We start from the raw sequence: 22,658 nt of genomic DNA, 5'->3' as shown, positions 1-22,658 counted from the left end.
TTTCATGTATTTATGCTGTGCCTTCATCAAATTGCTCTCCATCAATATGACATGAAGAGAGCAAAACGTTATTTTTCGGAAATGGAAAAGTGAGGGATAAAAGGGAAAGAAAAGTTAAGGCAAGAGAATAAGTTGGTTTACTACAAAAGACTTAAGAACACAACTTTCTATCTCGGGTTTCCATTTCCTCTAGGAAAACCTGTATCGCTTCCAGTACATACCTTCAGCACTTCCACTTTCTTACGCCTCACGTCAGCCTCCTCACTTCTTTCCTGTCCTTCGGAGCTGTCAGCTTCTTTCTACAAAATAAGTAGTGAGCAGACCACTTAGGATAGAACCGCAAACTCACTGTAGACTTCACATGAATAAACTAACATCTAAAAATGAAAAATGGCAAGTCGTTCACAGCTGCAACTGAACGCTCCACAACCGTCAACTCCTATGGACACTGAGAAAAAAGACAGAACAGAAGGATATAAAACGTACCATTTTATATGTCCATGGGTACCACTCACACTTTCCTCTCAGAATCCCCCCGGAACAAAAGGTCTTATCAATTTTAAGTCATATAAATAAGATATACTGTAACACTATGTATAGTTTTCTGGTCTTTGACCTTCACTGTCTTCATCAGACTTTATTTTGTGTTAATGGCACATAATCTCAGTGTATTATAATGTCATTCAATTACTTTCTGAAAAAGATTTTCAACCTGCCTTTTCACCACGAAGCTTCGCTCTAATCTGTTGGCGCTCATTGAAATTCTGCAGCCTTATTTGTCTCAGCCTTGCCAGATAAACCTATGAAGAGAAAAAAAAAACACAACATTTTAATTAAAAAAAAAAAACTACCGTTTTCATTGCTAAAATGTTTTTTATTTAAAGAAAGGTGTTAATGTGAATATAAGAAATAAAAGTTTTGAAATCTGGTTAATGGCAATGTAATATTAGCTTTCAAGTGTTTAATCTAGATCAATTTGTTTCTGAAAAGAAAAACAACACAATAACAAATTTTTAATTTTATCAAAAGAAAAGAAATTGAACTCAGAATTCTGAATAACAGTTATGGGGCAAAATTATGACACAGTATGTCAGTCAAAATATATTAACAGGTCCCTACAGACCTAAAGATCGTCCAGTCATTGTTAGGAATTTAAACCATGCAGGAAAGGAAGGCAATCAACTCAAAGTGACGGCGTGAGGCAGCGAGCATGCAGGAGGCGTACCTCTTCCTCTTTGCTTCTCGGCTTCCCTCCTCGTGAAGAGCTGCGCCTGCCTTCGCACAGAGCTGCCAGGTTGTGCAGGGTGCCCTGTGCATCATTTAATGTACTAAGGTTAAAGAACGACTAAGGCTACAGCAGCATCTTACCTAGGGACCGCCCGGCGCCACTACTTCTGGTGGCAAATAGTGATCATGTCTAAATGATTAGCTGATAAACTGATAGAAGACGCTGGCATTCTCCTTTGGCGATTTAACCAACACATTCAGTGAGAACAGAAGGAAGCAATTAAACCCCAAATGTAATTATTTAAATAGAGACCAGCTACCTTTTTATTAGCCATTTATGTCAACATGTTTTTTAAAACTGCTTTGGAGGTTAACTAAACCCCAAATCAAAATCTTCCTCTACAAAGGCCCATCATTGCTACATGTTCGCTTACAAAGTAAACACACACGTGCACACACACACACGCACACAACAGGGAATAACATGAGCTCCAACTCCCTGCACCTGGGCATGCCCTGGTCCTGGACTGCAAATGACCCGCCCAACCACATGCCGACTAACATGGTTTATCACAAGCATGGAATGATCTCCTCATTAGAAATTACTCATAATTACCCACTTTCTCTTCCTGCGGCACCAGCTGTGGATCGAGAGCCTCCCAACTGAAAAATCCTCGTCCCACTTCCCCTTCTCACGTCTTTCTGTCGGATTGCTGAACGCGTACTTTTTATATTTCCGTGCTTTTACCTGCTTCCCATTTATTTTTAAATCTGCTACACTCTGTGTTCTGATCCCACTGTGACTCTGAAAATCTTTCAAGGCTACCAATGCCCTCCAAGTTCGTAATTCAAATGGACTCTTTTGAGCAAATTTTGCAATGAACATTTCCATTGGAAATTAGTTTTCATTTAGCTTATGCCAGTATTTTTTTCTCTCATAAAAATCATATATGTACACTGTTGAAAACGTATGAAACAAAGAAAATACAAATCATTCGTAATTCTACCATCTGAGAAACTTACAGTTTCAGTGTTCTCCTCCAGACTTCCTTCTATGCCTATGTAGGAATTTAACCATTTTAGTTTGAAATATTATAGATAACAACAGAAAGGTGAGAAGTAATGTACAGGGAAGTCCCATGTATCCTTCACCCACCCTCTCCCAACTGTATCGTCCTGCATAACTGTGGTACCTATACACACTGGGAAGCTGGCACTGCACGAACCAGACATTTCACCAGTTACTAGTGCTCACGTTTCTGTATCGCCATCAGTACAATTTTATCACACGTGTAGCCTTATGTGACCACCATCAAATCAGGATACTTAACTGTACCATTACTATGTCACTTGATAGCCACATTCACTGCTCCCATCTCTGCCCGTCAACTACCAATCTGTTCCCCACGCCTACAACTATATTTCAGAAGTTCTATATATACGTATGGAATCGCGCAGTATGCATCCTTCTGAGGTTGACTGTTTTCACTTGGTATTACTTCCTCGGAGTCCATCCAAGACACTGGATGCATGACTGAATGGCCTGTTCCATCTCAGTGCTGAGCAGCAGACTATGGTATGGAAGTACCATAATTCGTTCATTCATTCACCCTCTGAAGGACATTGGGGTTTCACAGTTTTAGCTATTAAGAACAAAGTTGCTGGGCTTCCCTGGTGGCGCAGTGGTTGAGAGTCCGCCTGCCGATGCAGGGGACATGGGTTCGTGCCCCGGTCCGGGAGGATCCCACATGCCGCGGAGTGGCTGGGCCCATGAGCCATGGCCGCTGAGCCTGCGCGTCCGGAGCCTGTGCTCTACAACGGGAGAGGCCACAACACTGAGAGGCCCGCATACCACAAAACAAAACAAAACAAAAAAACCCACAAGAACAAAGTTGCTAAGAACATGCATGTAATAAGTCTCTTAGTGAAAATAAGTTTTCTCTTCTCTGGGACAAATGCCCAAGAGCGCAGCATTACCTGCTCTTGGTGTGACAGATCCATTTGTAGTTTTAAAAGGGACTGCCAAACAGTTTTGCAAAGTGGCTGTATCATTTAACATCCCTACTAGCAATGTTACGGTCACCCACTTTTTCCACATCCTCACCAGCATTTGGTTTTATCACAATTTTTATTTGAGCCATTCTGATGGATGGGTAGTGATATACTACTGTGGTTTTAATTTGCATTCCCCAGATGGCTAATGATGTTGAACATCTTTTCATGTGTTTATCTGCCATCTGTGTCTGCCATTCATCCTCTTCAATGAAATGTTTAGATTGTCTTTTGCCCATTTTCTAACTGGACTCTTCATATTTTTAATGTGGAATTTTGGTGGGTTTTTATATGTTCTAGATACAAGTCGTTTGTTAAACATGGGGTTTACAAATATTTTCCCCCAATCTGTAACTTGTATATTCTTCCTCTTAACAGAGTCTTTTGCAGAGCAAAAGTTTTAAATTCTCACGAAGTCCAATTTATCAAGTTTTTCTTTCATGGATTGTGCTTTTGGTGTTAAGTCTAAGCACTCTTCGTCTAGTCCTAGGTCTTGAAATTTTTCTCTAAGTTTTACAATTTTATGTTTTACATTAGAGTGCATGATCTGTATTGAGTTACTTATATTACGTGTGAGGTTTAGGTCAAGGTTCATATTTTTGCCTACAGATGGATGTCCAATTTCTCCAGCACTAATACTGAAAAGGCAATCCCTCCCCCACTGAACTGCTTTTGCTTCTTTGTCAAGAATTAGCAGGGCATATTGGTGTGAATTTACTTCTGGGTTCCTCACACTGTTCCACTGACCTATGTACCCGTCCTTCCACTAGCACTATACTGCTTCGATCACTGCAGCTACAAGCAAGCTGTGACACCAGGAAGAGTCATTCTTCCCACTTCAGTCTTCCTCAGAATTGTTTGGCTATTTTAAGGCCTTTCTCTGTCTATATAAATTTTAGAATAAGCTCGTCTACAAAAAAAATGTTTCTGAGGGTTTACTAAGAACTACAATTATTAGTAAAACAATTTAAGAATACTTGCCATTTTCATTACCTTGAGTCTTCCAATTAATGAACATGGTATGATTCTCCAAATATTTAAATCTTCAATTTCATCAAGATTTTGTCATGTTAATTGCACAAATCCTGCATGTTTTATTATACTTTTGTTCATTTTCTTTGGAGCAATTGTAAATGGTATTGCGTTTTTTTAAATATGTTTCCACTTGTTCATTGTCAATGTATAGAAATCAGTTGATTTTTGTGAAGTGACCTTATACTTTTATAACAATAATAAATTCATTTTTTAGTTCTAGGAGTGTTTTGGTAGAGTCCTTCAGATATTCTATGCAGAAAATCATGTCAACTGGAAACAGCAATAGTTTCATTCCTTCTTTTCAATTTGTATGTCTTTTCTTTCTTTTTCTTTCTTTACTGCAGTAACCAAAACTGCCAGCAGTATGTTGATTAACAGTGGTGAGAGCTAACTTCCTTGTCCTTTTCCAGACTGTAGAGGGAGAGCATTCAGTCCTCTACCTGTAAGTATTGTTAGGTGTAAGTTTGTTTATAGATGACTATTATGAGGTTGAGGACATTCCCCTTGCTTTCTACTTACTGATAGTTTTTATTTATTATGATGCTGAATTCTGTCAAAACATTTGCTGCATCCATTGTTATGATCACATGATTTTTCTTCTTTAGCCTGTTGATATGGTGGTTCCCGTTGCGGAGCACAGGCTCCGGACGTGCAAGCTCAGTGGCCATGGCTCACGGGCCCAGCCGCTCCGCGGCATGTGGGATCTTCCCGTACCGGGACACGAACCCGTGACCCCTGCATCGGCAGGCAGACTCTCAACCACTGCACCACCAGGGAAGCCCCTCATTGATTTTCTAATACTGAAACAGACTTGGGTTTCCAGACTAAATCCCAGTTGGCTGTGGTTGGATTCAATTTGCTAAAATTCGTTGAGAATTTTTGCATTTAAGTCAATGAGATATTAGTCTGTGGTTTTCTTTTTGTGCTGTATTTGTACAGTTTTGGTATCACGGTAATACAGGCCTCAAAATGAGTTGGGAAGTGTTCCTTCTGCTCTGACAGCCTGAAAGAGACGGTATCATTTTATCAAATTGATGTTAATGCTTTCTGTGTTTGGTAAAATTCTCCAGTGAAACCACTTAGGCCTGGAGATTTATTCCTTTTCAGTTTTTAATCAAAAGTTCAATTTTAAAAATAGTTACAGGACTATAGAAGATATCTATTTCAATTTGGCTAAGTTCTGGTAGTTCGTGGTTTTCAAATAGTTGGTGCATTTCTTCTAGGCTTTTAACTTATGTGTAAAGTTGTCATCTTTTTACTCACTATAAGATCTGTAGTGATATCATGTTTCATTCCTGATATTGGTGATTTGTGTCATCTCTTTCTTTTTATCAATCTTGCTAGAGATTTATCAATTTCATTCAGTTTTTTCTAAGAACCAATTTTTTGTTTCATTACATTTCTCAGAAGGGTTCCTGTTTTCAATTTCACTGCCTTCTACTCTTAATGATTTCCCTCATCCTGCTTGCTTTGGGTCTATCTTGCTCTTCTTTTTCTAGCATCTTCAGATAGGAACTTAGACTACGGATTTGAGACTTTTCTTTTCTAATGTAAGCCTTTAGTGCTATAAATTTCCCTCACAGCAGTGCTTTAGCTGCATCTCACTTATTTTGATATGTGATGTGTGTATTTTCATTCATTCTTTGTATTTTTAACTTTCCTCTTAGATTTCCCCTTTGTCTCTGTATTATTTAGAAGTATCTTTAACTTTCAAGTGTTTGTAGATTTTCTTGTCATCTCTCTATTATTGATTTCTAGTTTGATTCCATTACGTTCAAAGAATATACGTCATATAACTTTAATTCTTCTGAATTAGTTAAGATTTGTTTTATGATCCAGCATATGGTCTATCTTGGTGAATGGTTCGTGGGCACTTGAAAAAATAATGTATTCTGCTATTGTTGGATAGGATGTAAATTAGATCTTGGTGGCCTGTGGTGGTGTTTAACTATACTATACCCTTGCTCATTTCTGACTAGCAGTTCTATCAATCACTATGTTCAAGTCCCCAACTATACTTGTGGATTTGTTTATTTCTCCTTTCAGCTCTATTAGTTTTATATATTTTGAAGTTTGGTTGTTTGGTATACACCCATTAAGGATTGCAATAACTTCTTATTGGACTGATTCTTTTGTTATTATGTAATGTCTCTCTTTCTCCCTAGTAATTCTGTTTGCTACGTTAACAATAAATTCTTTTAGCTTATTTCGTTTGAGAACGTCTTTATTTCTCCTTCATTCCTGAAGGATGTTTTCATCAAATATAGGATTCAGGGTTGACAGTTCTTTTCTTTCAGCACTTGAAAATTTTTATGCCACTTCTTTCTGGACTCCATGGTTTCAGATGAGAAATTTGGTGTTGTTCCAATTGGTAGTCCTTTATATCTAATGTGTCATTTCTCTCTGGCTATTTTAAGATTTGTTTTCTTTGTCTCTTACTTTCAGAAGTTTAATATTCCTAGGTGAAGATTTAAGTGTATCCTATTTCAGGTTTTGCTCAGCTTCTTGAAGCTTTAAATTTATGTCTTTCACCAAATGTGGAAAGTTTCCAGCTATTATTTCTTCAAATACTTTTTACACTCCCATGCTCCTTCTATTATCCTTTGGGCTCCAATGATACAAATGTTAAATCTTTTGTTATTGTCCCACAAATCCTTAAGACTCTGATAATTTTTTTCAGTCTTTTTTCTGTTAATCAGGTTGAGTAAATTCAACTGATCTGCCTTCAAGTTCAGTGATTATATCTCCATCAGCTCCACTCTACTACTGATTCTACCCAGTGAATTTTAAATTTTGGTTATTATGTTTTCCAATTATATAACTGCCAACTGGTTCTTTTTATAACTACTAATCCTATACTGAGATTTTCTCCTTTTTTCATTCCAAAGAATTCCTAATTGCTTGTTGGAGCATTTGTTTAAAGCAGCTTGAAAATCTTTGTCAGATAATTCCAGTATTCCATTGGCCCTAGGTCAGCTCAATGTCAAGTTGTGGTTTTCCTGGTTCCTGGTATGACAAGTGATTTTTTTATTGTATCCTGAATATTTTAGGTATTATGTTAGAAGACTCGTGATCCTATTTACATGTTCTGTTTGAGCAGGCCATTTAGGTCCTGGCCTACTGTTGTGGGGCTTCACTTCAATGACAGTTTGGCCTTCTGAACTCTTGTGATGTTAATCTGGTCTGCTTTGTTGTTCTGGTGCTGATGGAGGTCCTGCTCAGTCCGTTCTGCTGTTATTCTATGAGGATGAAGTTGCTTCCCTGGGTCACCTGTTGTTACTGAAGATCTCCTGAGGGTGGGGGTGACGGGCAGATGCCACTGGGCCTGGTCTCCTTGTCATTACGTGGAGAGAATGGGGACACAGCTTTGTGGCAACTTCTGCTATGGATAGATGGAGAACCTGCTCATGTACCAGTTGTTGAGTAGACCAGGACAGTCCAGGGCTTTGTTGCCACTGATGGGTCAAACTGCCCTCCAAGTCACCTGCTGATGCTCCAGTTGTGGGATGGGGTAGGGACACCCTGGGGCTTCACTGCTGCCCACAGTTTAAATCACTCAACAGGACCCCCCTGTGGCACATATTGGGGTTCTTCTTTCCTAGTACGTTGGCAAGTGAGAGGATTTTCTGGGGGTTTTTTTGCTTGTTTGGTTTCTTTGTATTTTTGTCTATGTCAATGGTGGATCTGGATTTCAGGCAGGTCCAACACCCAGTCCATGATATACAGGAGATGTAACTTCCAAAGTATTTAACTGTATTTAGGTGGGAAAAGCAGGGAAAACTGAGTCTATGCCATCTTGTCCTGGAACAATGCAGAAGTCATTTTTTAGCAGCTAGGGTTTCTGCACTGCAATACGCTCTACGATAAGACCAGTACAGTTGACCCTTAAATAATACGGATTTGAACTGTGAGACCCACTTATACTCAGATGTTTTTCAATAGTAAACATACTACAGTCCTACACAATCTGCAGTTGTTGAATCCATGGATGCAGAGCTGCAGACATGACTTGGAGGAACCATGTATATGGAGGGTAGGCGGAGGGTAGGCTTAAGTTATATGCAGATTTTCAACAGGAAGGCAGGTTGATGCCCTCATCCCCACACTGTTCAAGATTCAACTGTATATTAAGGTTCCACAGAGTTACCTAGGATTGCTGTAAAGACTAATAGAGAGCTTTCTGGGTTGAACTGTATTCCCCCAGAATTCATATGCTTAAGTTCTAACCCCTAGTACCTCAGAATGTGACCTTAGTTGGAGACAAGATCTTTATCAAGTTAAAAGAGATCATGAGGGTGGGCTCCAATCCAGTATAACTGGTGTCCTTAGAGAAAAGGGGAAATTTGGAGACACACGCCTGTACAGGTAGAACACCATGTAAAATGAAGGGAGAGGCTGGGGTGATGACTCTACATGTCAAGGAATGCTAAAGATAGCCAGGAAACCACCAGAAGACAGGGAGCAGATTCTTCTCACAGCCCTCAGAAGGAACAAACCCTGCTGACATGCTGATCTCTGACTTCTACCCTCCAGACTATGAAGTAATAAATTTCTGTTGTGTAAGACATTCAGATTGGAATTTTGTTTTGTTACAGCAGCTCTAGTAGACTAATACAGAGATAATGCACATAATTGTTTAACATAATGTCTGGCATAGTAAGCTTTCAATAAACGGCTGTCATTTATTACTTAATTTTTGGTTTAATTGTCTATCTCCTTTACTGTTTAAGTTCTCTTGCTGGCACAGAACCTAATATATTAGTCAATAAATGTTTGTGTAATACTAAAAAAATGAGTGAAAGAATGAATTAAATATTTAACACTTCACTGCACATTTTAAAGGCATTTTTCCATTAATGTAAATAAATAAAGAATGATTTAAGATGAGGAAGTAAGACAATAACATTTCTCAAGGTAAATAATACTGCTTCATCATTTTTTATAAAATTCATGTGTTCTGTTAAATCATTCAACAGAAGAAAACAGATAACCAAGGAAATTCTTGTATATGTGTACCAGGAAACATGTGCAAAAACGTTCAAAGCAGAAACTAGATTCAACTTAAATACCTACTGTCAGGTGAATTAACTGCGGTATATTCACACAACAGAATATTATACAGCTAAACCCAACTATGTAAATGAATCTTAGAAAATTGAAGTAATAAATTTCTGTTGTGTAAGACATTCAGATTGGAATTTTGTTTTGTTACAGCAGCTCTAGTAGACTAATACAGAGATAATGCACATAATTGTTTAACATAATGTCTGGCATAGTAAGCTTTCAATAAACGGCTGTCATTTATTACTTAATTTTTGGTTTAATTGTCTATCTCCTTTACTGTTTAAGTTCTCTTGCTGGCACAGAACCTAATATATTAGTCAATAAATGTTTGTGTAATACTAAAAAAATGAGTGAAAGAATGAATTAAATATTTAACACTTCACTGCACATTTTAAAGGCATTTTTCCATTAATGTAAATAAATAAAGAATGATTTAAGATGAGGAAGTAAGACAATAACATTTCTCAAAGTAAATAATACTGCTTCATCATTTTTTATAAAATTCATAAGTGTTCTGTTAAATCATTCAACAGAAGAAAACAGATAACCAAGGAAATTCTTGTATATGTGTACTAGGAAACATGTGCAAAAACGTTCAAAGCAGAAACTAGATTCAACTTAAATACCTACTGTCAGGTGAATTAACTGCGGTATATTCACACAACAGAATATTATACAGCTAAACCCAACTATGTAAATGAATCTTAGAAAAATAATGACGAATGAAAAAAAGCAAGTCCTAATCTATATACAGTATGATGTAATTTTTATAATGCTCAAAAATAGGCAAAACAGAACAAGACATCATTCAGACACATATATGTAAGAGGAAAAAGCACTTTTAAAAAATCCATAGGAATGATATATCCAAAATTCAAGGTAATGGTCACCTCTGGGAGAAGACAGAGGCACAGTCAAGACAGGGGTTGACAAACTAGGGTTCAGGGGCCAAATTCAGCCCGCCACCTGTTTTTTTATGTTTCATAAGATAAGAATGGTTTTGCACATTTTTAAATGGTCAAAAAAATGAAGCGAGTATTTCATGAACACATAAAAATTATATGAAATCCAGATTTCAGTCCCTAAGTAAGTTTTACTGAAAGTCAGCCATGCTCACTCATTTACACAGTGTCTATCGTTACTACTTTGCTACAATGCATAGTTAGTAGTTATGACAGAGATCTTACGGTTTGAAAAGACTAAGATATTTACAATCTGGCCCTTTACAGAAAAACACCCGCCAATCCCTAGATTAGGGAATAGTACACAGATAGAACTTAGTGTTCTAACTGCTGGGTATGTTATTTTGCTTGATAGTTTACACATATATATTACATATATGCTTTTTTATGTACCAAAAATTATATTTTACAAGGACAATAAGGGAATCATTTTTTTAAAAGAAGTGAAAAAATAATCTTCTCAAAATGAACAACTTAGTGTTGAAGAACTCTACAAGAGTCAGCAAACTACAATCCTCAGGTCAAACCTGGCCAGCTGCCTGACGGTGTAGATGAGGTGTTTGTTTGTTTTTTTAAACATCTTTATCGGAGTGTAACTGCTTTACAATGGTTAGTTTCTGCTTTATAAAAGGTCAATCAGCTACACATGTACATATATCTCCAGATCTCCTCCCTCTTGTGTCTCCGACCACCCTCCCTATCTCACCCCTCTAGGTGGCCACAAAGCACCGAGCTGATCTCCCTGTGCTATGCGACTGCTTCCAACTAGCTATCTGTTTTACATTTGGTAGTATATAAGTCCAAGGCACTCTCTCACTTCGTCCCAGATTCCCCTCCCCACCCCATGGTGTCCTCAAGTCCATTCTCTATGTCTGCGTCTTTATTCCAGTCCGTTCTGTAGGTTCTACAGAGCCCTCTTTTTTTTTTTTCTTTTTTTAGATTCCATATATATGTGTTAGCATACGGTATTTGTCTTTCTCTTTCTGACTTACTTCACTCAGTATGACAGACTCTAGGTCCATCCACCTCACTACAAATAATTCAATTTCGTTTCTTTTTATGGCTGAGTAATATTGCATTATATATATGTGCCATATCTTCTTTATCCATTCATCTGACAATGGACACTTAGGATCATTCCATACTCTGGCTATTGTAAATAGAGGTTCATTCCATGCTCTCTGGCTATTGTAAATAGCGCTTCAGTGAACACTGTGGTACATGACTCCTTTTGAATTATGGTTTTCTCAGGGTATATGCCCAGTAGTGGGATTGCTGCCTCATATGGTATTTCTGTTTTTCGTTTTCTAAGGAACCTCCATACTGTTCTCCATAGTGGCTGTACCAAGTTACATTCCCACCAACAGTGCAAGAGGGTTCCCTTTCCTCCACACCCTCTCCAGCATTTATTGTTTGTAGATTTTTGGACGATGGCCATTCTGACCAGTGTGAGGTGATACCTCATTATACTATGGATTTGCATTTCTCTAACAATTAATGATGTTGAGCATCCTTTCACGTGCTTGTTGGCAATCTGTATATCTTCTTTGGAGAAATGTCTATTTAGGCTTTCTGCACATTTTTGGATTGGGTTGTTTTTTTGATATTGAGCTGCATGGCCTGCTTGTAAAATTTGGAGATTAATCCTTTGTCAGTTGCTTCACTTGCAAATATTTTCTCCATTCTGAGGGTTGTCTTTTCGTCTTGTTTATGGTTTCCTTTGGTGTGCAAAAGCTTTTAAGTTTCATTAAGTCCCGTTTGTTTATATTATCATTTCTCAAGGAGATGAGTCAAAAATGATCTTGCTGTAATTTATGTCACAGAGTGTTCTGCCTATGCTTTCCTCCAAGAGTTTTATAGTGTCTGGCCTTACATTTAGGTTTTTATCCATTTTGAGTTAATTTTTCTGTATGCTGTTAGGGAGTGTTCTACTTTCATTACTTTACATGTACCTATCCAGTTTTCCCAGCACCATTTATTGAAGAGGCTGTCTTTTCTCCATTGTATATTCTTGCCTACTTCATCAAAAATAAGGTGACCCTACGTGTGTGGATTCATCTCTGGGCTTTCTATCCTGTTCCACTGATCTATCTTTCTGGTTTTGTGCCAGGACCACACTGTCTTGATTACTGTAGCTTTGTACTAGAGTCTGAAGTCAGGCAGCCTGATTCCTCCAGCTCCATTTTCCTTTCTCAAGATGGCTTTGGCTATTTGGGGTCTTTTGTGTTTCCATACAAATTGTGAATTTTTTTCTTCTAGTTCTGTGAAAAATGCCACTGGTAGTTTGATTGGGATTGCACTGAATCTGTAGGCTGCATTGGGTAGTAGAGGTATTTTCACGTTTATTCTTCCAATCCAAGAACATGGTATATCTCACCATCTGTTTGGATCACCTTTAACTTCTATCATCAGTGCCTTAAAATTTCCTGCATATAGGTCTTTTGTCTCCTTAGTTAGGTAGGTTTATTCCGACGTATTTTATTCTTTTTGTTGCAGTGGTAAATGGGAGTGTTTCCTTAATTTCTCTTTCTGATTTTTCATTATTAGTGTAGAGGAATGCAAGAAATCTGTGCATTTTGTATCTTGCTACTTTACCAAATTCATTGATTGGCTCTAGTAGTTTTCTGGTAGTATCTTTAGGATTCTCTACATATAGTACCATGTGATCTGAAACACTGACAGCTTTACTTTTTCTTATCCAATTTGGATTCCTTTTATTTCTTTTTCTTCTTTGACTGCTATGGCTAAAACTTACAAAACTATGTTGAATAATAGTGGTGAGAACGGACAACCTTGTCTTGTTCCTGATCTTAGTGGAAATGGTTTCAGTTTTTCACCATTGAGAACAATGTTGCCTGTGGATAATATATGGCCTTTATTATTTATGATGAGATAAGTTCCCTCTAGGCCAACTTTCTGGAGGGCTGTTTCATAAATGGGTGTTGAATTTTGTCGAAAGCTTTTTCTGCATCTACTGAGATGATCATATGGTTTTTATTCTTCAGTTTGTTAATATGGTGTATCACATTAATTGATTTGCTTACATTGAAGAATTGTTGCATATTTGGGACAAACCCCACTTGATTATGGTGTATGATCCTTTTAATGTACTGTTGGATTCTGTTTGCTAGTATTTTGTTGAGGATTTTCGCATCTATATCACTATGTTCATCAGTGATACTGGCCCGTGGTTTTCTTTCTCTGTGACACCATTGTCTGGTTTTGGTATCAGGGTGATGGTGGTCTAGTATAATGAGTTTGGGAGTGTTCCTCCCTCTGCTATATTTGGGAAGAGTTTGAGAAGGACAGGTGTTACCTCTTCTCTAAATGCTTGATAGAATTTACCTATGAAGCCATTGAGTCTTGTGCTTTTGTTTTTTGGAAGATTTTTAATCACAGTCTCAATTTCAGTGCTTGGGATATGTCTGATTATATTTTCTATTTCTTCCTGGTTCAGTCTTGGAAGGTTGTGCTTTCCCAAAAATTTGTCCATTTCTTCCACATCGTCCATTTTATTGGCACAGAGTTGCTTGTAGTAATTTCTCATGATCCTCTGTATTTCTGCAGTGTCAGTTGTTACTTCTCCTTTTCCATTTCTAAGTGTATTGATGAGTCTTCCTTTTTTTGTTGATGAGTGTGGCTAATGGTTTATCAATTTTGTTTTCTTCTCAAAGAACCTGCTTTTAGTTTTATTGATCTTTGCTATTGTTTCCTTCATTTCTTTTTCATTTATTTCTGATCTGATCTTTATGATTTCTTTCCTTCTGCTAACTTTGGTTTTTTTTTTTTGGTTCTTTCTCTAATTGCTCTAGCTGTAAGGTTTAGGTTGTTTATTTGAGATGTTTCTTGTTTCTTGAGGGAGGATCGTATTACTATAAACTTCCCTCTTAGAACTGCTTTAGCTGCATCCCATAGGTTTTGGGTCATCATGTTTTCATTGTCATTTGTCTCTAGGTATTTTTTGATTTCTTCTTTGTTTTCTTCAGTGATCTCTTGGTTATTAAGTAGTGTATTGTTTAGCCTCCATGTGTTTGTATTTTTTACAGATTTTTCCCTGTAACTGATATCTAGTCTCACAGTACTGTGGGCAGAAAACATACTTGATACGATTTCAATTTTCTAAAATTTATCAAGGCTTGATTTGTGACCCAAGATATGATCTATCCTGGAGAATGTTCCATGAGCACTTGAGAAGAACGTGTATTCTGTTGTTCTTCGACGGAATGTCCTATAAATATCAATTAACTCCATCTTGTTTAATGTATCATTTAAAGCTTGTGTTTCCTTATTTATTTTCATTTTGGATGATTTGTCTCTTGGTGAAAGTGGGGTGTTAAAGTCCCCTATTGTGATTGTGTTACTGTCGATTTTTCCTTTTATGGCTGGTAGCATTTGCCTCACATACTGAGGTGCTCCTATGTTGGGTGCATAAATATTTACAATTGTTATATTTTCTTGGATTGATCCCTTGATCATCATGTAGTATCCTTCTTTGTCTCTTGTAATAGTGTTTATTTTAAAGTCTATTTTGTCTGATATGAGAATTGCTACTCCAGCTTTCTTTTAGTTACCATTTGCATGGAATATCTTTTCCTCCCCTTCACTTTTAGTCTGTATGTGCCCCTAGGACTGAACTGGGTCTCTTGTAGACAGCATATAAATGGGTCTTGTTTTTGTATATAATCAGCCAGTCGATGTCTTTTGGTTGGAGCATTTAACCCATTTACATTTAAGGTAAGTATCGATATGTGCATTCCTATTACCATTTTCTTAATTGTTTTGGGTTTGTTATTGTAGGACTTTTCCTTCTCTTGTGTCTCCTGCCTAGAGAACTTCCTTTAGCATTTGTTGTAAAGCTGGTGTGGTGGTGCTGAATTCTCTTAGGTTTTGCTTCTCTGTAAAGGTTTTAATTTCTCTGTCAAATCTGAATGAGATCCTTCCTGGGTAGAGTCATCTTGGTTGTAGGTTTTTCCCTTTCATCACTTTAAGTATGTCTTGCCACTCCCTTCTGGCTTGCCGAGTTTCTGCTGAAAGATCAGCTGTTAACCTTATGGGAATTCGCTTGTATGTTATTTGTTGTTTTTCTCTTGCTGCTTCTAGTATTTTTTCTTTGTATTTAATTTTTGATAGTTTGATTAACATGTGTGTTGGCGTGTTTCTCCTTGGATTTATCCTGTATTGGACTCTGCTCTGCCTGGACTTCATTAACTATTTCCTTTCCCATATTAGGGAAGTTTTCAACTATAACCTCTTCAAATATTTTCTTAGTCCCTTTCTTTCTCTTCTTCTTCTGGGACCCCTATAATTCAAATAGTGGTGTGTTTAATATTGTCCCAAAGGTCTCTGAGAGTGGCCTCAATTCTTTTCATTCTTTTTTCTTTATTCTGCTTTGCGGTAGTTATTTCCACTATTTTATCTTCCAGGTCACTTATCTGTTCTTCTGCCTCAGTTATTCAGCTATTGATTCCTTCTAGAGAATTTTAAATTTCATTTATTGTGCTGTTCATCATTGTTTGTTTCCTCTTTAGTTCTTCTAGATCCTTGTTAAAAGTTTCTTGTATTTCCTCCATTCTATTTCCAAGATTTTGGATTATCTTTACTACCATTACTCTGAATACTTTTTCAGGTAGACTGCATATTTCCTCTTCATTTGTTGGTCTGGTGGGTTTTTACCTTGCTCCTTCATCTGTTGTGTGCTTCTCTGTCTTCTCATTTTGTTTGACTTACTGTGTTTGGGGTCTCTTTTTCGCAAGCTGCAGTTTCATAGTTCCTGTGGTTTTTGGTGTCTGCCCCCAGTGGCTACAGTTGTTTCAGTGGGTTGTGTAGGCTTCTTTGGAGGGGACTAGTGCCTGTGTCCTGGTGGATGAGGCTGGATCTTGTCTTTCTGGCGGGCAGGTCTGTATCCAGTGGTGTGTTCTGGGGTGTCTCTGAGTTTATTATGATTTTAGGCACACTCTGAGGGAGAGAGGGAGAGAGGGAGAGAGGGAGAGAGGGAGAAAGAATGAAAAAATAAAGTTATTAAAATTAAAAAGTAATAAAAAAGAAATAAGAGAGCAACCAAACCAAAAAACAAATACACCAATGATAACAAGCGTTAAAAACTATACTAAAAAACAAACAAACCAAAAATACGGACAGACAAGACCCTAGGACAAATGGTAAAAGCAAAGCTATAAAGAGAAAATCACACACTGAAGCATACACATACACACTTACAAAAAGAGAAAAAGGAAAAAAATATATACATCATGGCTCTGAAAGTTCATCTCCTCAATTTGGGATGATTCGTTGTCTATTCATGTATTCCACAGATGCAGGTACATCAAGTTGATTGTGGAGCTTTAATCCACTGCTCCTGAGGCTGCTGGGAGAGATTTCCCTTCTCTTGTTTGTTTGCACAGCTCCTGGGGTTCAGCTTTGGATTTGGCCCCGCCTCTGTGTGTAGGTCGCCTGAGGGCATCTGTTCTTTGCTCAGACAGGACTGGGTTAAAGGAACCGCTGATTAGGGGCTCTGGCTCACTCAGGCAGTGGGGAGGGAGGGGTACGGAATGTGGGGCTAGTCTGGGGCGGCAGAGGCTGGCGTGACATTGCACCAGCCTGAGGCACTCTGTGTGTTCTCCCAGGGAAGTTCTCCCTGGATCACAGGACCCTGGCAGTGGCGGGCTGCACAGGCTCCCAGGAGGGGAAGTCTGGAGAGTGACCTGTGCTTGCACACAGGCTTGTTGGTTGCTGCAGCAGCAGCCTTAGCATCTCATGCCCGTCTCTGGGGTACGCGCTGATAGCCGTGGCTTATGGCCTGGAGCTCATTTAGGCAGTGCTCTGAATGCCCTCTCCTCACACACCCTGCAACAATCGTCTCTTGCCTCTTAGGCAGGTCCAGACTTTTCCCTGGACTCCCTCATGGCTAGCTGTGGCACACTAGTCCCCTTCAGGCTGTCTTCACACAGCCAACCCCAGTCCTCTCCCTGGGATCTGACCTCTGACGCCCAAGCCTCAGCTCCCAGCACCCGCCTGCCCCGGCGGATGAGTAGACAAGCCTCTCGGGCTGGTGAGCGCTGGTCGGCAGCGATCCTCTGTGCGGGCATCTGTCCACTTTGCCCTCCGTACCCCTGTTGCTGTGCTCTCCTCCGTGGCTCTGAAGCTTCCCCTCCACCCTCCTTGTCTCCACCAGTGAAGGGGTTTACTAGTGTGTGGAAACCCTTCCTCCTTCACTGCTCCCTCCCACTGGTGCAGATCCTGTCCCTATTCTTTTGTCTCTGTTTTTTCTTTTTTCTTTTGCCCTACCCAGGTACATGGGGTAGTTTCTTGCCTTTTGGGAGGTCTAAGGTCTTCTGCCAGCATTCAGTAGGTGTTCTGTAGGAGCTGTTCCACATGTAGACGTACTTCTGATGTATCTGTGGGGAGAAAGGTGATCTCCACGTCTCACTGCTCCGGCATCTTGAAGGTCTCCTAGGTAAGGTTTTACCAGCACAGCCTCGCCCATTTGCTTTGGCTTTCACTGCCACGGCAGAGTTGAGTAGTTACTCAGGACAGCCTATGGGCTGCAAAGCCTAAAACACTGACTATCTGCCCTTTTACACAGAAGGTCTGTCTATCCCTGCACTACAAAATCATCAAATCCACAAGTATTACATAAAGTAAAGCAAATACTAATATGGGATTTAAAAACGAACAAACAGCAAAGCAAAATAGCTAGAAGAATGATCTCGAAAGTCAGACACACTGGGCTTGCATGCTGCCTCTGGACATACCAAGTGATCTCAGGCAAACTACTAATGACTGAGTCAGTTTCACAACCTGTGACCTTGGAATAAAAATCCCCACTGCAGAGAATTACTGTCAGGATTAGATTCTAAGTAACTTTAGTTAATTTTTATAAATACTGCTCAGAGAAAAACAAACAAACCACCTGGCTTGAAGTGTTACTTGTTAAGAGTTTCCTTAACCTGCATTTTTTTTTAATTTCAAATTACCTGAACAGGGAAAATTTTAAATTCGCATACAAGCATATGAAATTACTCTGAAATCCATGATTACTTTAAATTACAATTCAATCCAAAAATTATTTATGTCCCAAATGCTTATTCATAGGTCAGGGACTTGGATTTCATTTTGCCACAGAAACAATGTTGTAATCATTATGATTTCCCAAAGCAGTTAATAAAATTTACTGATCAAATAATTTAACTACAGCAGTTTCCCAATTCCAGAGGATCAATCTTTAAGACTCAGAACTTATTCTTAACTGTTTAGGTTTGATTATTTATAATGAGATTGTAAGTATTAGAAAACACATATTAGGTTTAAGATATGTATCTGTCACAATACCTTTAAGACTCCTCTTCATTAGCAAAATGGATATTTTATGACTGGTTATAAGGACAAACCACAGTGTAACATCTATACATTTTCAAACTGTACAAACAAATCATGAGTATTAATATTTATCAGCGGAAAAATGTTTATTATGTGCTGCCTTAAATCACTGGTGTTAATATATTTTTCTTGACGAGTCAGGGTTATTACCATAAATATCCATCACAGTCCTGTGCTATAGGTACAGTTGTTACATAAATACCTCAGTATTTACAATGCTGAATGCTGTCAGAGTCCAAAAATAAGCATTAATGACCACTATGAAAGTAGTCCCCAAGTAACACCAGTTTCTCCTCATTCATCACATCAAGGTCTCTGTTGATCCATCTCTCCCTGATTGTGGAATGTTGTAAATATCTGACAACATAGTGCATGTCTAATGCAAACTGTCTGACAAAGAAAATTATTAATCTTGCCAAAGATGAAGGGTTTCATGAAGATGATAACAATGATACTGGAAAAATTTTCAAATCACATGCAAAACCGTCTACAAATACAACAGGATTAGATAAATTAAGTGAATTTTTAAAAAGTGCACAGAATGATGATGTTGGTCCTTCAAAATATTATTGGTATTAAAAAATTCAGGGCTTCCCTGCAAAATATTATTGGTATTAAAAAACTCAGGGCTTCCCTGGTGGTGCAGTGGTTGAGAGCCCACCTGCCAGTGCAGGGGACGCGGGTTTGTGCCCCAGTCTGGGAGGATCCCACACGCCGCGGAGCGGCTGGGCCCGTGAGCCATGGCTGCTGGGCCTGCGCGTCCGGAACGTGTGCTCCGCAACGGGAGAGGCCACAACGGTGAGAGGCCCGTGTACAGCAAAAACAAAAACAAAAACAAAAAAACACATAAAAAAAATTTCAGAAACGATCTTTGGAAAACTGCCAAAATCTCAGCCATTTTTGCAAGAAACAGCCATCTTTTATAATACAGTTATAAAAACAAACGTACAAACATTTTGAAGTGAAGGGTATACCATCTTTCATCAGTTCTAATATGAACAGTGTTCACATTTTAACATCTCTGAAAGGGGGTGCATCTTACCATCAATAGCATCTCTATGATCTGTTATAATCTTATAAACTGTGGGCCAGGCAGCAGTTACAACATAGATGTTACTGCCAGAGAATGTATGAGCTTTGTCAATTTTTTATTTCTTGGTGTCATAACTGGAAAACCTCAACTCCTCAGTTTTAAATTAAAAAAATCACGTACTGGCTTGTTCAAGAGGAAACAGGAGCCTAGCAGTTGTTGAAAACCTTCCATTGATTCCCTCTGATAAGAGCAAGAAAGCACCAGCACCAAAGCCTGCAGACTGGTGCTGACGCCCTGAGAGAAAATTGGGGTTCTCTTTTAAGAATCGCTGAAATCTCAGTGCACTTGGTGGCACAGAGGATAATATTATTTGAGAAAACATGAACGTCAATGATCCTAATTTTAAAAACGAATGATTGGAAAGTCAAAGTATGAAAGTAGACTTAGGAATGAATACCTTTACTGATTTATTTCATTCATATTTTCCTTTGTATGGATGCTCAAGAATAACATAATAAAAAAAATCCAAAAGACTTATTTCAACAAGTATAAAATAAAAAGGTTAAGTGATAAAAAGCATTGTATCAAGTTAAACTGGCAAGATTTTTTCTCTTTTAGTCATATATAAAATAACAATATGCCTTATAGTTGTATCTTAGATTTGATAAAATACATATTGTATTCATTATACAATTCTAACAGAAAAATTATAATCCTCCTCAAGTTAGTTACTTTCAGAATCTATATGGATTTGGAAGTATATCCAAAATTCTGACAAACGTAAGACAAAATAATTTTAAAATTTCATTTTTCAAGGTAAAATCCCAATCAAACCCTTTTTCCACTCTTTACTACAAAATGTGGGTCTCTATTTTAGCTGGATTTACTTTAAGTGGCTTTACCCAACATGAATGCTGCTGGGCTAAGGAGGGTCTCCTACACGAGACACGGGGCTGAATGACTCAGCACCTCATGCTGAGTGAGTGACAGTTCCCAGGCTCCTGGCTGTTTTCAGAGGAGACTGCAAGGCTCTCCCTGAGGCCTCTCCTCCCTCAGGTTCCCTGGATGATTCATTAGAGCTGATAAACTCTCAGAGCAGCCACGTCTCCCTGCTCCAGCCTGTGCAGCATAAACGTGCAGTACAGACCTGTGGCACAGAATCAATCGTTTTCCCATGGCAATAATGGGATGTCTACTCTTTGAAGATACACGAGGCTGGCAAAATCAGAAAGCTTTAAGTAAACTACCTAAGATGCTATGCAAATTAACAGTAATTATTTCTAGAGTTAATCACCATCTCCTCCTCAGCAGGAAACAAATGCAGTGGCAGTAAAAACATGTCTACCTTCCCCCTGAATCTCTCCCACAGCTTCAGCCACAGTCCCCAAGCCAGCAAGGCAACAGAAAGGTACCGTGAACTCTCTCACGAAGATAAGGCAGATGGAATCTCAGTAGAAACTAGAAACAGCGTTTTCTGGGAACTGCATGTAGTCTGGTATGGTCGAAGCTGAAGGGATGAAGAAGGGAACAGGAAAATCAAGAGCAGTAAGAAAGACAAAGGGTAGACCCCTTGTGCTAAGCTACCAGGTTTAATTTATCCTCTAAACAATAAACAACCACTGAGTAATTCCAAGCATATGGGCAATGTCTTCCATGTGGCTTCAGAAAGATCACCTTGGCAGCCCAAGCCAAAGATGCATTAGAAGGATCCTTAGTAGAAGCGGTGAGATGAAAAGACTAACAAGACATAAGGATCTCAATGAACAAGGGCAAAAATAACAAAAACAGAAAGGAGGAGGTGGCTACGGGATATTCAGAAGGCAGAAAACGCGATCTGGTGGCTGACTGGCTATGAGTTGGGTGGGACGTGACAAAGAGAAGATGCTACAAGATGGCTTTCAAACCAGAACCCAAAAGTCAAGCCATATTTGATGGTGATTCTCTGCAGCAGGATGGGTACTACAGGAAAGGCCATGGGTCTGAAGACAATGAAGTGAATTTAGTTTTGGAAATAAAAGAATGAAGTACAGAAAGCTCTAGTCCCGGGTAAGATGGAAGCACACACACCCCCTTTCCCAATGAACACATGATAAAGTGCAGGCACATCTGGGGACCCTGAAAAGTAAACAGAGGCAGGCAGACTTGAGAATGCCAGAGCTCAGAGTACCTGTGAATGCATGATGAGGGTACCACACTTTTAAAACTGCGGTATCTTATGACCTAAACCTAACTTGGCGAAAACGCCGAAACTGAGCACTCTGGTAACAACAGCAGTAACTCTGGTTATCTCTTCCAGTTCCAGAGTGTGGGGGGGAAACTTAAGGAGAAAGTAGGAAATGTTCCAGTTTTTTTCTTTCTGTCTCCTTTTCTTCTTGTGCTGCAGCCCCCAGGAAAGCTCACTGCTGTGGTGGCAACCAAGACAGCAAGAGGAGCTTCTGGGAACTACAATGGTGAGGGGGGGACCCTTTGTCTCCTGTGACGATGATACTCCAAAAGCCAGAGCAGGGCTTCCCTGGTGGTGCAGTGGTTGAGAGTCCGCCTGCCGATACAGGGGGACACAGGTTCATGCCCCGGTCCAGGAAGATCCCACATGCCGCAGAGCGGCTGGGCCTGTGAGCCATGGCCGCTGAGCCTGCGCTCCACAACGGAAGAGGCCACAACAGTGAGAGGCCCACGTACTGCCAAAAAAAAAAAAGAAAACCAGAGCAAAGTCTGTGGCCTCTGCCTCTCTCTTTCTCTCTCTGCCTCTGTCTGTCTGTCTGTCTGTCCTCCCACTGCTTCACTCTAGGAGTGAGGGAGCCCTAGGTATGCGAGGCCTCAGACTGAGAGGTGAGCCCAGGGAAAACGCGGGCATCAGACCAACGGCACACTGTGGGGCTCCGGAAAATGGCCCCAGAGTTGTTATAAAG

General features: G+C 39.2%; 1 protein-coding gene across 3 annotated transcripts in view; it reads right to left on the bottom strand.

Moving 5' to 3' along the window:
- Positions 1–22,658, bottom strand: part of NEK1 (NIMA related kinase 1) — a 207,218-nt gene that overhangs the window by 81,346 nt on the left and 103,214 nt on the right. For 2 of the 3 annotated variants that reach the window (XM_024750527.1, XM_024750529.1), the window contains exons 18-20: positions 1,226–1,309; positions 717–800; positions 222–299 (exon numbers count right to left, since the gene is read on the bottom strand). In XM_024750527.1, the coding sequence (XP_024606295.1) occupies positions 222–299; positions 717–800; positions 1,226–1,309 (246 nt within the window). The remainder of the gene's footprint in view (positions 1–221; positions 300–716; positions 801–1,225; positions 1,310–22,658) is intronic. The other variant, XM_024750528.1, reaches the window with a different exon arrangement.

The sequence above is a fragment of the Neophocaena asiaeorientalis genome, unplaced genomic scaffold (genome assembly GCF_003031525.2).
Source record: "Neophocaena asiaeorientalis asiaeorientalis breed wild unplaced genomic scaffold, Neophocaena_asiaeorientalis_V1.1 scaffold180, whole genome shotgun sequence".
Classification (NCBI taxonomy): Eukaryota; Metazoa; Chordata; class Mammalia; order Artiodactyla; family Phocoenidae; genus Neophocaena; species Neophocaena asiaeorientalis.
The sequence above is the reverse complement of the archived record's forward strand: the minus strand, read 5'-3'. Positions and strand labels throughout refer to the sequence as shown.